General features: G+C 35.6%; 1 protein-coding gene across 5 annotated transcripts in view; it reads left to right on the top strand.

Moving 5' to 3' along the window:
- G2E3 (G2/M-phase specific E3 ubiquitin protein ligase) overlaps nt 1-18202 on the top strand; it is a 61661-nt gene that overhangs the window by 13705 nt on the left and 29754 nt on the right. Inside the window, exons 1-5 of one of the 5 annotated variants that reach the window (XM_063697718.1) lie at nt 5058-5246; nt 8255-8338; nt 8467-8507; nt 14117-14214; nt 16776-16877. In XM_063697718.1, coding sequence (XP_063553788.1) covers nt 8471-8507; nt 14117-14214; nt 16776-16877 — 237 coding nt within the window. In that variant the 5' untranslated portion in view covers nt 5058-5246; nt 8255-8338; nt 8467-8470. Of the gene's footprint in view, nt 1-5057; nt 5247-8254; nt 8339-8466; nt 8508-14116; nt 14215-16775; nt 16878-18202 lie in introns of those variants that run through there. The other 4 variants (XM_055361352.2, XM_019009840.4, XM_004055044.5 and 1 more) reach the window with 4 other exon arrangements.

Here is an 18202-nt window from a genome sequence, read left to right as displayed (position 1 = left end):
TGTTGAATTTTATCAAATGCTGTTTCTGCATCTATTGAGATGGTCATACTTTTTTCACCCCTTATTGTATTAACATGGTGTATTACTTTACTTTTCAGATGATATCTAATCTTATATTTCTAAGATAAATCCAGTTAAGATATATTATCCTTTTTTTTTTAATTAAAAGAAAAACTACCAATGATTGACTAAATTTGCCAGGTACTCTCGTGGCATTTATGTGTTGTTTCTAATTCTTACAATAACCTGTAATTAGCTTCTAGTTTGAGGGATGATAAAATTGAGGCTGAGGTCTCAGGAAAAAACATATAGAACATGAAGGAAAGTCTAAACTTCATACCTTCAATGCCCCTAGTACTCTTTCTACTATACGATGCTACTTTTTGTAATAATTTATGGTTAAAAAATATTGAAGATCATATTGATGTTTTATGTACTTTTTTTTTGGATGGAGGTCTCACTATGTTGCTCAAGGTGGACTCAAATTCCTGGGCTCAAGCAATCCTCCTGCTTCAGCCTTTCAAGTAGCTGGGACTACAGGTGCATAACACTGTGCCTGCCTTTTATGTACATTTTTTAGATATGTTTATTATTTCCTAGAATGTAAATAATTGATTAATGAAAAAAAAATTCTAATAGCTTTTGACCTCTGCCATTGAATGTCTTTCTTCTAATTTTATCTTCGCTGTTACTGTGAACCAAAGTAACTAACAAGTCTTTAAGAATATTTCTTTCTGTCTCCAAATTTGTAGGAGCACATAAAGTGTATTAACTATCTATCCCGAGGTAACAGGGGTGTATTAGTCACAGTTCTCCAGAGAAACAGAAACAACAGGATATATGTGTGTGTGTCTGTGTGTGTAGAGAAGGAGAGGGAAGGATTGATTAATTTATTATAAGGTATTGACTCACATGATTATGTAGTGTGAACAGTCCTATTATCTGTTTGCAAACTGGAGACTCAGGAAAGTCCCGCAGTGTAGTTTGAATGTCTGGAGCCAAACAGCTGATGGTATAGGTTCCAGTCCCGATCTGAAGGCCTGAGAACCAGGAACACCAAGGACAGAAGATTGGTGTCCTACCTCAAGCAGTCAGACAGCAAATTTAACCTTTTTCTGCCTTCTGGTTTTATTCAGGCCCTCAGTGGACTAGCTAACGTCTACCCACACTGGGGATGGCCATCTGCTTTGCTCAGTTCACCAGTAAACTGAGTAAAGTTTACTAATCTTTTCCAGAAACACTCTCACAGACACATCCAGACATAAGTTTAACCAGGTATCTGGGCATCCTGTGGCCTGGTAAAGGTAGCACATAAAATTAACCATCACACTGTATTAGTCTTGATCTTGAATTTTTTGGGAATGTTTTATATTACTTTTAATTCAATTATTTTTAAACCTTTTTTTATTTTGAAATTATTCTAAAGTTACAGGAAAGTTGCAAGAAAAGTACAAAGAACTACATATGCCCTTACCTAGATTAACCACTCTTTATTATTTTCCACATTCACTTTATCATCCTGCAGTATTGTACATTTGCATGTAACTTCCCTTTTCTGAACCGTTGGAGAGTGGGTTGCATATATCTGGTCCCCCTACCCCTTAATGCTTCAGTATTTCCTAAGAACAGTGATAGTCTACTAAATAACCTAAATATGGATACCAATTTCAGGAAACTTAGCATAAATACAATACTTTCAACTAAATATTGTTTTGGTCAATTGCCTCAGTGATGTCCTTTGGAGCAGTTTTTTTCCCCAGTGCAGGATACAGTCCAGGATCCTTCATGCATTTGTAGTAAATAAAATACAGTTCATCTTTTTTTTTTTTTTAACTTTTTTTTTTTTAGGTTTGGGGGTACATGTGAAGGTTTGTTACATAGGTAAACAACATGTCATGGGGGTTTGTTGCACATATTATTTCATCACCCAGGTATTAAGCCCAATAGCCAATAGTTATCTTTTCTGCTCCTCTCCCTCCTCCCACCCTCCTGCGTCAGGTAGACCCCAGTGTCTCTTGTTTCCTTCTTTGTGTTCATGAGTTCTTATCATTTAGCTCCCACTTACAAGTGAGAACATGCGGTATTTGGTTTTTTGTTCCTGTATTACTGTGCTAAGGATAATAGCCTCCGGCTCCATCCATGTTCCTGCAAAAGACATGATCTTACTCTTTTTTATGGCTGCACAATATTTTATGGTGTATTTGTACCCTGTTTTCTTTATCCATTCTGTCACTGATGGGCATTTAGGCTGATTCCATGTCTTTGCTATTGTGAATAGTGCTGCAGTGAACATTCGTGTGCATGTGTCTTTATGGTAGAATGATTATAGTCCTCTGGCTATATACCCAGTAATGAGATTGCTGGGTAAAATGGTAGTTCTGCTTTTTGCTCTTTGTGGATTGCCATACTGCTTTCCACAGTGGTTGGACTAATTTACACTACCACCAATAGGGTATAAGTGTTTCCTTTTCTCCACAACCTTACCTGCATCTGTTATTTTTTGACTTTGTGATAATAGCCATTCTGACTGGTGTGAGATGGTATCTCATTGTAGTTTTGATTTGCATTTCTCTGATGATTAGTGATGCTGAGCTTTTTTTCATATGCCTGTTGGTCGCGTATATGTCTTCTTTTGAGAAGTATCTGCTTATGTCCTTTGGCCACTTTTTAATGGGGTTGTTTTTTTCTTGTAAATTAAAGTTCCTTATAAATGCTTTTGATAAAATTCAGCAGCCCTTCATGTTAAAAACTCTCAATAAACTAGATATTGAGGGAACATACCTCAAAATAATAAGAGCCATCTATGACAAACCCACAGCCAACATTATACTGAATGGGCAAAAGCTAGAAGCATTCCTCTTGAGAACCGACACAAGACAAGGATACTCTCTCACCACTTCAACCATAGTTTTGGGAGTCCTTGCCAGAGCAGTCAGGCAACAGAAGGAAATAAAGGGCATCCAAACAGGAAGAGAGGAAGTCAAACTGTCTCTTTGCAGATTACATGATTCTGTATCTAGAAAACCCCTTAGTCTTGGCCCAAAAGCTTCTCCAGCTGATCAACAACTTCAGCAAAGTTGCAGGATGCAAAATCAACATACAAAATTCACTAGCATTCCTATACACCAAAAACAGCCAAACCTAGAGCCAAATCAGAAAGGCAATCCCATTCACAGTGGCTACAAAAAGAATGAAATACCTAGGAATACAGCTAACAAGGGAGGTGAAAGATCTCTACAATGAGAATTACAAAGGACTGCTCAAAGAAATCAGAGAAAATACGAACAAATGGAAAAACATCCCATGCTCATGGATAGGAAGAATCAATATCATTAAAATGGCTATACTGCCCAAAACAATTTACAGATTGACTGCTATTCCTATCAAACTACCAACAACATTCTTCACAAAACTAGAAAAAGCTATTTTAAAATTCATGTGGAACAAAAAAAGAGCACAAATAGCCAAGGCAATCCTAAGCAAAAAGAACAAAGCTGGAGGCATCACATTACCCATCTTCAAACTATACTACAAGGCTACAGTAACCAAAACAGCATAGTACTGGTACAAAAACAGGCACATAGACCAGTGGAACAGAATACAGAGCCCAGAAATGAGGCCACACATCTACAACCATCTGATCTTTGACAAAGATGACAAAAAACAAGCAATAGGGAAAAGACTCTCTGTTTATTAAATGGTGCTGGGATATCTGGCTAGCCATATGCAGAAGATTGAAGCTGGACCCCTTCCTAACACCATACACAAAAACCACCTCAAGATGGATTAAAGAGTTAAATGTAAAACCCAAAACTATAAAAACCCTGGAAGACAACCTAGGCAGTATCATCCTGGACATAAGAATGGGCAAAGATTTCATGACAAGGACTCCAAAACCAATCGCAACAAAAGCAAAAATTGACAAGTGGGATCTAGTTAAACTTAAGGGTTTCCGCACAGCAAAAGAAACTACCAACAGAGTAGACAGACAACCTACAGAATAGGAGAAAATATTTGCAAACTATGCATCTGACAAACATCATGTTTTATTATGCAGTGCTGAATCAGAGAAATTAATTCTTTGCTATGTATAGGACATCCAAAGACAACACTTCTGAGTTGTAAAAAGAATTTAGAGTACATCGAATAATGCAATGCATAGACTAAGTTGAACCTTTCTGATTAGTGATTTAAATCAAGTCATTTCTATAGCAAGAATGTTCATTTCTTAAAAATGCTAGATTAAAAAAATCAATTTCTCTTTCAAGTGCCTGATTCCAGCATGTTTTCTGTATGTTCAATGTCACCTTTTTCGGTAAGATTAGGCACTTTAGAAAATGTTGGATGGGGCCAGGCACGATGGCTCACACCTGTAATCCAGCACTTTGGGAGGCAGAGGCAGGCGGATCATGAGGTCAAGAGATTGAGACCATCCTGGCCAACATGGTGAAACCCCGTCTCTACTAAAAATACAAAAATTAGCTAGGCATGGTGGCGTATGCCTGTAGTCCCAGCTACTCGGGAGGCTGAGGCAGGAGAATCACTTGAACCCAGGAGGCAGAGGTTGCAGTGAGCCGAGATCGCGTCACTGCAATCCAGCCTAGCAACAGAGCAAGACTCTGTCTCAAAAAAAAAAAAAAGAAAAAGAAAAAGAAAATGTTGGGTGGTTAGGATCTGTTTATTTATTCAGATGTTAGCCATCAGCTGGAATGAGAAGGAATTTGACTTCCTTTTTTTGTGTTAGTTATCTGTTGTCGTGTAACAGATAACTCCAGAACTTGCTGGTTTTAAACAATAAACATTTAATTACTGATAGTTTCTGTTGATCAGGGATTTGGGAGCTGCTTAGCTATGTGGTTCTGGCTTGGGGTCTTGTATGAAGTTGCTCTCAGGCTGTTAGCCAAATTGCAGTCGTATGAAGGCTTGATTGGGGCTGGAGGATTCACTTCTAACATGGCTTATTCACATAACAGAAGGTAGAATGGCCTCCATTCCTTACCAACTGGGTGTCTCCATGGTGTATGTTGAAAATTTTTATGACATGGCAGCTGGCTTCCTCCATAGCATGTGATCCATGATAGTGAGGAGGAAGTCACAATGCCTTTTATGACATTGTCATTTCTGCCACAGTCTTTTTTGTTGAAGCGAGTTAGCAAGCACTAAGCACATCTACAATCAAGGAGGGGGCAGGCTTTACCTTTTGAAGGAAGAAGTATGAAAGTGTATCACTGACTGATCAAGTAGAGGTAAGCAGTGGAGGACACTCAGAATACCTTTTGACAGAAGGTATTAATTAAATTGTTTATTTTCCAGGGAAGGGAATGGTTTTATTTTGTTTCTAAAGTCCAGTCTGTTATTAAGACTTGGACTGTTATTGAACTATACACTTAGATATTATTTTTTTTAATTCTACTTGGGAAGTCTTAAAATTCATATTCTTGAAGGAAAACATCTAAAAGAAATTATGAAATTCAACTGAAATATGTGAATAGTACTTATTTTTTTACTAAGGTTTTGTTTTGGAGACTTGTTTGAAATAAAGTGATCCTCATTCAGGATTTAGAAACAAAAGTTATACTCCACATGCTAGGGATTAGGAAGAAGGCTAATGTGAACTGATCAAAAGTATGAATTATGGAATGCCTTTAGAATATTCAACTTTTAGGTAATTTGATACTGTTATAATTTCAAGCTTAGAGAAAAGTTGTAAGAATGGCATAAGGAACTCCTATATATCCTTTATCTAGATTCACTAAATGTTCATTTTGTGCCATTTGTGTTATTCTTTGTCTCATCCTAGCCCAGTCAGCCTAACACCACCAGGGATAAACCAGTAGTCTGATAAAATTAAGTTTATTGACCCACGCCAGTGAGAGAGTATGCAAACAAAAGGGACCACAGGGCTTCTTACCAAATGGAGTTACAGTAGATTTTATACAGGATTTTGGAGAAGGATAGCATTTAGGTAAAATTTAAATGCACTACATTTTGTGGTGTCTAGGTTGGATGACAGTGTAGATGTAAATCTGTGTTGTCGAATGACTAAAACATCCTTTATAAATTAAACTTTTTATGTTTAAGCGAAGTACTATTTATCATGTGTTTATGGAATTTTCTGCAATAAATTCATGTGTATGGATGGATTTATGATATGTTGAATTCATCACCAGAGGTTGAACTGTAGAGAAGTCCTTTAAGAGGAGGCATTTTATCTTCCTATTATATTTTATCAATTTTAAGATGGACTCAACCCTTGTACACACATGCTTCTTTCCATGTGGATATTCAGTTTTTCTAGTACCATTTGTTTAAAAGATTTTATTTTCCCTCGTTGAATTGCTTTGGTGTCTTTGTTGAAAATGACTGGAAAAATATGGATCTGTTTCTGAGTTTTACTGAGAACTGGTCTTAGATGTATCAGCATGTTTAAAATGATGTTCTATAGATTGTGATCCTCAATCAATTTGTTCACTTAAGGCAGTTCTGTAGTTATTGTTTGAGAATGTATAAACATCAAAAGCGCCATCGTATACCTGTAGAGAATTACTAGTGCCTCTAAAAGAAAGAAAAGAAAGAAAAAAATCCAAGAGACAATAAAGGAGTGCTCCTTTAACCCTACATTAATAGTTGTGGAGAGGAGCTAGGAAAAATAGTACTCTAGACCTACTTAACTCTAAAGCCCCCTTAAAACTGGGCTCTTAGTTGTTTTATACATTCTTTTAAGAATACCAATCTTGATGGCATAGAATATTATTTTGTAAGGAATAAACAAAATATTGAAAGCTTAGAGTCAAAGCCATTTAAGAGATTTGGACTATGACTTTTTAGGAAAGCACAGAAATGTATATGAGCAAAACTATGTTTAAATCCAAAACACTTTTTACAGTCAGTATGAAATATAAATTCTAATTGTAAGGAAGCATTGTATAAGTTTAATTTGGTTAATCAGTCTTCATAAAATAATCTGTGTCCTACATTTTGTGGTGTCTTAGATTTGATGAAATCTGATAGCAATTTGTATTTGTGGTTTTCACTCTTTGATATATAATATTCTGTATTATTTTTTGTTCTCTTTCATTATTTTCACATGAAGTGCCATGGTGTAACCTGCAGTCACTCAGTTATGGGTTAGTGTATTCCCACTAACTAACTCCTTGACCTTGGACAGGTGTTTAACCTTTCTGAGAACTGGTTTTTGCAACTATAAATGAGATTATATTTACCTAGTGGCATTATTATGTTTTATTCTTTTCCACTTAAATACCAAGAGATTGCACATACATTGTACTTTAAATCTCATTAACATTTCTAGTAGGCTGTTCATATACCCTTGGTGAAGTGAAACTTTAATGTTATTAAGATGTTGGTCTTCCTTTCTTTGATCTTTTAGAGAAAAGTTATATTTCAGTAATGATTGTAAGTATTTTTATTTGTTTAACTAGTGGAGAGTGAGGAGATAGGGACAGACCAATGTCTTTCAGTATGTAAATGGTTGAGCACTACTGTACTAGAAGAGGTAACAAGACAGTCAGGTGCCTGCAGCCCTGTATAGAATCCTGGCAAATGCAACAGCCACAAATACGGTATAGACTAATAAAGGATTGTTTTTGGGTTTTTTTGTTGTTGTTTTTGGGATGGAGTTTCGCTGTTGTTGCCCAAGCTAGAGTGCAATGGTGCGATCTTGGCTCACTGCAACCTCCACCTCCCGAGTTCAAGCAATTCTCTTGCCTCAGCCTCCCGAGTAGCTGGGATTACAGGCGTGCACCACCACGCCCTGCTAACTTTGTATTTTTGGTAGAAACAGGGTTTCACCATTGAACTCCTGACCTCAGGTGATCCACCCACCTCAGCCTCCCAAAGCGCTGGGATTACAGGTGTGAGCCACCAAGCCCAGCCAAAGGATTGTTTTATAGGCTGCACAAATATGAATGGCATGGCTATTGATGATGTGATTTTTCTTTTTTCCTAAATGATGAACAATTCTGGGTAAAGCTTTGAAGAAAAATTAAATAGAAATTTCCTTGATTGACATAGGAGTTGTAGTTCTGCAAATATAATTTGTTAATATGTAAAATGGGCTTAGGTTCTAGGTTAATTACAAGTAGATTTTTTTAACCTACTTGAATGTCCAGATGGAAATTTGAAAGTCTAGACTATTGTTTGTTGTGTAGGACTGTTTGGAGCATTGCAAGATGTCCTATAATCCTGGCCTCTTTCCACTAAATACCAGTGGTCATCTTAATTGTTTTGACAGCTAAAAAACATTCCCTTCAATTTAAAAAGTGTTCCCGACTCTTAACACCCCAGTTGAGAACTACTGATCTTAGATGTATTAAAGGTAAGAAAAATTTAAATACTAGAGTATTAGATGACTTATTTGTCATTATGCATTGACTGCATTTAATAAAAGTTGTTAATTTGAGACTTTTACAATTAAGATGACTGTATTAATGTTATTTTTCCTAGTAAAATGAATGAAAGTAAACCTGGTGACTCACAGAACCTTGGTAAGTAACTGTATTTAAAATAATTTTATTACAATGAGTGTTTTAAATATGTTACTTAAACATTAGGACTGAAGAGGAATGAATTCTCTGGCACAAGCTTAGTTTGTATGTCCACGTACTAAAGTATAATATTGCATATATTTATTTCAACAAAAACCTATCAGAAGGCAATTTATTTGCCAAATTTTATATTTATTTTATGTATATAAGATATGGTTCGTATCTCAATAAAACAGTTATTTAAAGGAAAAAAATGCAGATGAGAACAATTTAAACAGTGTGTAAAAGTTTAACATGAAAAGGAAAACTGGCCAAGTGCAGTGGCTCACGCCTGCAATTCCAGCACTTTAGGAGGCCGAAGCGGGCAAATCACTTGAGGTCAAGAGTTCAAGACCAGCCTGGCCAACATGACAAAACCTCATCTCTGCTAAAAATACAAAAATTAGCCAGGAGGCGCATGCCTGTAATCCCAGCTACTCGCTAGGCCGAGGCAGGAGAATCGCTTGAACCCGGGAGGCAGAAGTTGCAGTGAGCAGAGATCGCACCACTACACTTCAGCCTAAGTGACAGAGCGAGACCCTGTCTCAAAAAAAAGAAGAAAAGTTAAAGAAAATAAAAGGAAAACTTACCTCTACGTGCTCACAGCAATCTTCCCAAATAGATGCGGTCCGTTTTGACCTTTGCTTTTAATTGTTGTTTTCTTCATTTATTATAAACAGTATCTGTTGTCTTGCTACAATGAAATATGAGGAATTTAAATGATTACACTCTTCTGCCACTTCTACCTCATCCACTGTATTTTAGATCCTTTTAAATTCCCTCTAAAATTAAAATATTATTCTTACAACTCTATATCTTGATCATTACTTTTAAAGTATCTTTTGACACCACATTATGTTGGATAAGGAAATTTATGCTCCTAAACCTCTACTACTTTCTTTCCCTGCTTCTACCTCCAGCCTTCTGTCAGTTATGCTAATAGTTCTGAAACTTTTAGTACTTCATGGACTACCGCTATGCATTTGCCAAATGCAAATACACATCTACTATTGATACTTTTTCCTAAGATGGACTGTTTCTTTATTTACATGAATGTATTTAAGGTAGAAACTTTACTTCATTATTGTAATAGAAACCAGTATCATTTACTACACTAGACACCAATCTTAATAATAAATACAATGAAATCAGGACAATTTTACCAAATTTTAAACATTAAAAGCAGGAAGGTACAAATGAATATAAAAATAATCTACTTATAAAAATACATGCCTGAAACCTAGTCTGTTCTGCATTCAAGGCCCTCCATACTGGGTAGAGGGAGACAGGGGGAGAGAGGAACAAATGGAAAACCACAGGTCCACAGCATACAGCAGATGTACCTCCATCCAGGGTTCATGGCAAGAATTTCCCCTCTTCTATAGTTTCAGCCAGTTCACAAGGACTCCTCTTTTGTAGACTCAGCTAATTCTACATAATCCTCTTTCTCTTGAGCTTTATGCACACTTGCGGGTAAAAGTGTAGGTATTGGGGATGGAGTTAAGGTGGAGCTTACTGGTGTAGAATGTCCAATATGAACAAATGGCAGTTTGCTGGAGTTAATGTGAACAGCTCCCTTGTATGGAAGGGAAGGAAGAGGAGCTGAAATCTTTTAAAGGGTTAGGAGAGATACTTTGAGTTATGACTTATCCCTTTAAACCAGAGTGAGGGAGGGCAGAGTAGTTAGGCTATTTCACTATATTAAATACGAGCTCATCTTATTTCTTTTCAGTTCTAGAATCTATTTGGTGAGCAGCCTATTAACAAATATAATACCTTTTAACATGTGACATCTATTCTTGATTACATGTATTATTCAAGGTAAATAATACTAGTTTCCATAACTGGTAAACCCTGACATCTTACTGGTTTAAAACAAGAGAAGTTTATTGCTTGGTCAGGTTACAGTCCAGTGTGCATGGTTTAAGGAAGATGGAGCAGTTAGGGAGTTTCTGCGGTATGCAATCATTTAGAGATGCAAACACCCTTCATCTTGTAGGGATCTACTTCTTAGGGATCCTGTCTTTTCAGCTAGTGATTTTCAACTTGTTTCATTAGCATCTTAATAAAATTTTCTGTATAAATATGTAACAGAAAAGATTAGTTATTATACTAACATTCGGTTCTATGTATATGTCATATCCTGTTAATTATTTTAATATACACTGTCTTACTTAGTCCTCACTAAGGCATAGTTTGAGGTAGGTACTATTATCCTCATTTTTATGATGAGGAAATGGAGTCATAAAGCACTAGTGAAATAAGCTAGTCATGGAAAGACAATACTGCATAATCTCCCTTATGTGTGGAATATAAAAAAGTCAAACTCATAGAAACAGTGTAGTGCTGGTTACCAGTGGTTGGGAGGATTGGGAGATGTTGGTGAAGGGATACAAAATTTTATAATAGACTGGTGGAATAAGTTCAAGAGATCTATTGTACAACATGGTGACTATAGTTGATAACAATGTATTGTATACTTGAAAATTAGTAAATTTTAAGTATTCTCACCACAAGTGGTAAATATGTGAAGTAATGCATATGATAATTAGCTCCATTTACCTGTTCCACAATATGTACATATATCAAAACATCGTGCTAAACATTGTAAGTATATACAGTTTTCTAAAAAAGCATTAGTTGAGTCTTAACTCAGGTCTCTCTGACTCTTCAAGTTGTATTTTTGTGTGTGTTGGGAGGGGTGGATAAAATAGGCATAAAATTCATACTTTAACTATTTTGAGATATACAATTTGGTGGCATTTAGTACATTTACAATGTTGTGAAACCATCACCACTATCTAGTTCTAAAACATTTTAATCGCCCTCAAAGGAAACCCTGTACCTATTAAGTAGTCATCCCTCATTTTCCGTGTCCCCAGCCCCTGGTAACCACTAATCTGCTTTTTGTGTGTCCCTGTGGATTTACTTATGTTGGATAAAGTAATCCATAAGTAAATTGAGTAATATTGTGACCCTTTGTGTGTGTTTGACTTCTTTCACTTAGCATAATATTTCTAGGTTTATTCATGCTGTAGCATGTATTACTACTTTCATCCTTTTTATTGCTGAATAATATTCCATCATATGGGCATACCATATTTTGTTTATCCACTTATCCATCCTTTGATGGACATTTGGCTTGTTTCTACTTAGCTTTTGTGAACAGTGCTGCTATGAACATTAGTTTACAAGTATTTGTGTGAGCATCTGTTTTCAGTTCTTTGGTATGTATATCCAGGAATAGAATTACTGTGTCATATGGTAACTCTTTGTTTAAATTTTGAAGAACTCCTGGACTATTTCCCAAAGCTCTACATCATTTTATAGTTCTACCAGCAGTGTGTGATGGTTTTGATTTTTCCAGTCCTTTGTCAATACTTGTTATTGTCAGACATTTTGATTATAGCTATCCTTGTGAGTGTGAAGTGGTATCTCACTGTGGTTATTATTTATATTTCTCTGTTGACTGCTGACCAGTGATATTAAGCATCTTTTAATGTGTTTAATGGCTCTTTGTATATCTTCTTTGGAGAAATGTCTATTCAAATCTAGTGCCTATTTTTAAATTGGATTGTTGGTGATTTTGTTGTTATCAGAGTTTTTTTAATGCATTCTGGCTACTAGACCTTTAGATGTGTAGAGTGTCTTTCACTCTCTTGATAGTGTCCTTTTTTTTTTTTTTTTTTTTTGAGACGGAGTCTTGCTCTGTCGCCCAGGCTGGAGTGCAGTCACGCAATCTTGGCTCACCACTGCAGCCTCCACCTCCCAGGTTCAAGCAATTCTTCTTCCTCAGCCTCCCGAGTAGCTGGGATTACAGGCACACACCACCATGCCCAGCTAATTTTTGTATTTTTTTTAGTAGAGATGGGGTTTCACCATGTTGGCCAGGCTGGTCTCGAACTCCTGACCTTGTGATCTGCCCGCCTGGGCCTCCCAAAGTGCTAGGATTATAGGCATGAGCCACTGTACCCAGATAATAGTGTCCTTTGAGTCACAAAAGTTTTACATTTTAATGAAGTCCAATTATCATTTTTTTTCTTTTGTTACCTGTGCTTTTAGTATCATGTGAACTCTGAGAAGCCATTGCCAAATCCAAAGTCGCACAGATTTACCCTTATTCTTTCTGCTAAGAATTTTATTGTTAGATCCTTGGCTGGTTTTTAATTAATTTGTATATATGGTGTGAGGTAGGGGTTCATCTATGTTCTTTTGCATGTAAGGAACTAATTGTCCCAGCACTATTTGTTGAAGAGACTATTCTTTCACCATTGAATGGTCTTGGCACTCTTGTTGAAAATCATTTGACCATAGATGTATATATTTATTTCTGGACTCTTCTTTTTCATTGATCTATATGTTTATCCTTATGTCACTACCACACTGTTTTGCTTACTATAGTTTTGTTGTAAGTTTTTAATCTTCTCCCCCCCTTTTTTTTTTTTTGGTTAGTCTAGTTAAAGGTTTATCAGTTTTGTTGATCTTTAAAAAGAATTAACTTTTTTTTTTTTACTCCCTCTATTGTTTTTCCATTCTCTATTTTGATTATATCTACTCTAATCTTTATTTTTTTGTTTCTTCTGCTAGCTTTGGGTTTAGTTTCTTCTTTTTTCTAGTTCTTTAAATTGTAAAAGTAGGTTATTGATTTGGGATTTTCTTTTTTAACATAGGCTTGCATGAGCCTAAACATCAGCCAGAGGTGAGAGCTTAGGATTTCTTGGGTCATTTCTGAGTATGTGTACATCTCTGGGCATGCATGTGGGCTTCTAGATTCTCCAGTTATTATGCAGAAGGTTTTCCAAATTTTTATTCCCTCATGTACCCTCTTTTCCCAGTTTCTTCTTTCCTATGCCTTTCAGTCTATCTGCTGCTTTCCCTATCTGTTATCCCTTGTCCTAGGCTGCTACAGCTAGTATATTTGTTTCAAATGTTTTTTGACAAACAGCAGAGTCTCCAGCCCTGAGAAAGTTCTGAGGCAGGTGAAAGAAAGGCAAGCATCTGAGCTCATCCCTCAGGGAGCCATCATACAGGTCAAAACAATCACATTTTTTAAAGAACAAGGTCCATTTTACCCCCTCTTGGACCAGTAATCTGCACCAGGAACATGGGCCACCCCAAGACCACTGCCCAGCTGGGCAGTGGGGAATGGTAGGTGGGTAAGTTAAGATGTTCTCATCAAAATTAGTAGTTTGTTTCTTCATTAAGCATTCTCCTAATTTTTGTAAGTTTTTATTTAGATTGTACAGCTTCTAAAAAGTTAATTCTAACAGTTTTTGGCAGTTTAATCAGAGTTTTGTAGTTCCCCAGTGTGTCATTTTCAGTGATGTTACTTCATAAATTGCCATTTTAACTACACACTGAAATTCAACATTAAAGACTGGTGAAGAACATAAAGTTACATTAATGTTTCAGAAGTTGGTATTGGAAATTTTAAGTTACTGATATCAATATTATATGATTTGCTCTCTCAGAAAGAATTTAACACAGAAATTTAGAGAAGCACCAATTCCATAGGGTTTTTTTGAAATATTTAAATATATTTTTATATCTATTTACTTTTTCACTGTTAGCTTGTGTTTTCTGTCGAAAAAATGATGACTGTCCTAATAAATACGGAGAAAAGAAAACTAAGGAGAAATGGAATCTCACTGTACATTACTACTGTTTGGTGAGTATAATTTATAATTAAATTCTAGAAATTTGGTGTTCTAAAGAAGATAGTAAGATTCTGACACTGATTTCTGAGAATTGGATAAGTCATTTAACTTCTCCAGATCTCATTTTGTCTATCTCTAAAAATAGACATTTTGTTTTTTGATATTGAATTCTAAGATTCTGAAGTTACTTAGTACATATAAAGACCTATCATTATTTCTTGTTTGTTTGTTTGTTTGTTTTTCTTTCTTTCTGTTTAAGGCCTAAGTGAAAAAAGGAAAAAATGATTAGGTCTATAAAGGAGGTATTTCTTTTACCACTTTCTTATTTCATTTGTTGCTAGTGATAAATCTGAGAAAAGACTTGTTTGAGGGTTCAGGGAGTAGAATAAAAGTATTTTATTTCACACAGAACCTGAAAAGAAACGTTTTGGCTAAAGGTAATAAATATTTTTGGAAAAGGAAACCAGTTACTTTATGTATCACTCAGAAGAAAGCAAACGAGTGATTTCATACTCAGAATTAGTCTCCCTTTGTTCCCCCTCCCCGCTACCAATTTCTCACCTCACTGAATTCGTGCCTTAAGTTATTAGTGGCACATTACTACCTTAGCATGCCAGGCTTGCATTAGTACATACAGTGTTTCTTGATACTATATAGTTATCTGCTGCTTAAAAAATTATTCTGAAATTTAGCAGATAAAAGGTTTGTCATCTCACATAGTATCTGAGGGTCAGGAATTTGGCTGAGCTGGATAGTTCAGGCTCAGAGTCTCATGAGATTATCGTTGAGATGTCAGATTACAGCTGAAGACTTTACTAGGTTGCAGGATCCATTCACCTCTGATGGCTCTGTCATGTGGCTTTTGGCCTTAATTTCTCCTAGCTAGCGTCAGGAAACCTCAGCTCCTTACCTCCTGGGCCTCTTAGTAATTAAGGCTACTCGTGGCATGGCATCTGGCTTCTCCCAAAGCAAGTGATGAGAGAGAGAGACAGAGAGAGAGAAATCAAGATGGAACCATATGACCTAGTCATCACAGCCACACACTAATGTCACTTTTGCTTTATTCTATTAGAAACAAATCATTAAGTCTAGTAGCCCACACTCAAGAGGAATTAAGCCCCACTTCTTGAAGTATCAACAAATTGTGGACATATTTTCAAATCTACCACCATCCATGTTAAAATTATTTCAGTGCTTCTTTGAGAAACCACCTGAAGTATTCCTTGGTCCTCTAAGACTACAGTCTTGTGCCTCAGTACCTCATAGGTTAAATAGAGTAGTAGACTGGCCTGGGAGCTTATTTATAAGAGAACATGAAGTTGTCATTCCAAATATGTTTATAAGTTACAGACGATTATGTTTTGCAGTAAAAAGAAAATCTTTTCATTTTTGTAAGTTTATTTTACTTTTTTTTCAGTCAGGAAAGGATTATTTTACTTTTCTGTAAAGTAAAAGGATTATTTTATTTTTTTCTATAAAAAGTATTATTTTACTTTTTATGCAGTAGAATTAGGAGAGCCATTTTATCTGTCTGCAGGTTATGTTTTCATAACAAATTCTTAGTGTGTATCACTTGTTATCACTTGTTTTTCTTTACGATATACTGGTTAAAATTCTAATCACAAATTTGCTCTACATGGTGTTTTCGAATTATGTAATACATTTAAGTTGATCAGATCAAAATTTCTCTTATGTTCTGTCTTATTCAATGAATATAATACTTTAAAAAAAAAAGTACTGACCCCAGACTTAACCCTTTTAATATTCTATTTCATTATGAACAGAAAAGTATAGTGATGTTACAAATGGTAATAGAATGCTAGAGCGGAAAGAGACTTAGATATAGTCTAATCCAATGTTTTTATTTTCATGTTTAAGGTTTGAGACATTAATACTTGCCTAGGGTTCCAGAAGTTTCAGCAGAGCCTGGCTTGCAAGCCAGGATTTCTTATTCACATTCTACACTTTTTCTGATTCAGGCTTTCTTAACATGTATAAACAATGAAGCTTAAGTCAAATTTTTAAAAAGTCAAACATTTATTACTGTCACATTGGGGGTTAAGGAAACTTTTTAAAATCAAACATTTATGTTAACTAGGGTTCAATAGGTTTTCTTGTAAATAATGCCTTAATGATTCAGAATTCAGCTAGATTTAGAGTTAGCCTGAAATGTCAGTGAATTAATCTGAATTGTCTCCATCTGTATTCACCACTCCTTTTTGTTAAGCTTAATTGTAGGTGTTCTTTCTTTCTTTTTTTTCTTCCTCTAACCCACCTAACCACTCACTGCCTTCTTTCCTATCTTTTCTTTTTCTTTCTTTTTCTGTTACTTCCTGGAATACTTTTAGAAACTAATTAGGATATACAAACTGATAATATACAGTGCCTTCTAAATCAAACAATGTAAGTAGCCTCTTACTTTGACCATGAAAAATAACTACTATAGATAACTACTTGAAATTTGAGCCATTTTATGTCTGTTTTTTATTAGACTGAATAGTATGGATATATATTTTTTTAATGCCCAACTAGTTTCTTAGAGTTTATTTTCTAATTGAGAATATATTCATAGTTGATGTCAAGTGGAATTTGGCAGAGAGGCAAAGAAGAAGAAGGAGTTTATGGTTTTCTAATAGAAGATATCAGGAAGGAAGTGAATAGAGCTTCTAAACTGGTAAGTAAATTATTTTACTAGTAAGTAATGTCATAAATATTGTCAATACTTGGGAAGTCTTTTCTATCGGTTTCTGTACTAGAAATTTATGACTTTGATTATAGGTTTCAATGCATATTTTGTCATTTAAATATGGTAAGTTTTAGGAGGACAGTTTATATTTTTGCCCATTAAAGAAAGCTTAATTGACCCTGGATAATACATGTGGCAATACTGACTTCACTTCCTTATCTTATTCCAACATGTCCATCAGAATTGACCATCAGAATTATGATCTGATGGTCAGTCTTCTCTGACCATCAGAATTATGATCATAACTCCACTCTGCTGTTCTCTAAACCTTTGATCCTGAGTCAACCCAACCATTTACTTTTTTATTCTTATACCTCAGTTTCTGAGATTGGAATGTTGGGTTGAGTTAGAAATTACACAGCTTTCCAGACTGGCAATTCATGATCTCCATATCTCCTGACCCTTCTCTAACATTGTGTGATTATATTCAGTACCCTTTTCTATTCTCTAGGATAGGCATTCTAAACTTTAACTCCTTGCTCATTCAGTTATCATTTGTGCATCTTCTATATAACAGCCACTATGCTGTATGCAGGGAAACGTCTCCATATTGTCTAAGTAAAAATAATGAGAAAGAATGAGAAGATTTGAAGTACAGGAAGTTCTGTTTAGAGAATGTGATACTGGCATTAATGATTTTCACGGGGGAGCATTTTGGGTGATGAAGGGATTCATCATTACGCTGGAGGGGAAATGAAGGACACTGACACATTATAGTTGAAGAAGTCAAAGAAAGATTATCCCATAAATGCTGAAGTTGTTTAGACTTTGTTTTGACAGATGCCAAAGTCTTGAGGTGGAGGAGTGACTAGGAAGTTAGCAGATAACAGAAGGGTAAATGTCATTAGGCTCAAAGGTCCAAATTTTTCAAAGTGTGAAAATCAAGTAGTGGCCTATAATATTCAACAGAGAACTAAAATAATGTTCTCTTTGTCCCCTTTCCTGCCCCTGTCCATGTCCCACCCCATGTCAAGTCTGGAAATTAAGGAGGATGGAAAAATAAGCAGCTTTATTCAAGAAGGTCTACAAGGGAAGCACATAGAAACATTTATTATTTTAGTTGAGGCAAAGAAGTGGAGGCAATTATTTTTGAAGATATCAAGAAGGTAGGAGAGTTAATGGTAAAAACAGAGGTTCTAGGGCACAAGGAAAAACCTTGGGAGAAAGGTGAGCATGAATCTAAGGACTACGTGAGATGTTAAACGTGAGATATTAGTATCATAATTCCTAAACTTCCTGGTGATAGTGAGCTT

Source organism: Gorilla gorilla, chromosome 15 (genome assembly GCF_029281585.2).
Source record: "Gorilla gorilla gorilla isolate KB3781 chromosome 15, NHGRI_mGorGor1-v2.1_pri, whole genome shotgun sequence".
Classification (NCBI taxonomy): Eukaryota; Metazoa; Chordata; class Mammalia; order Primates; family Hominidae; genus Gorilla; species Gorilla gorilla.
This window is presented reverse-complemented; position numbering and strand designations above follow the sequence as displayed.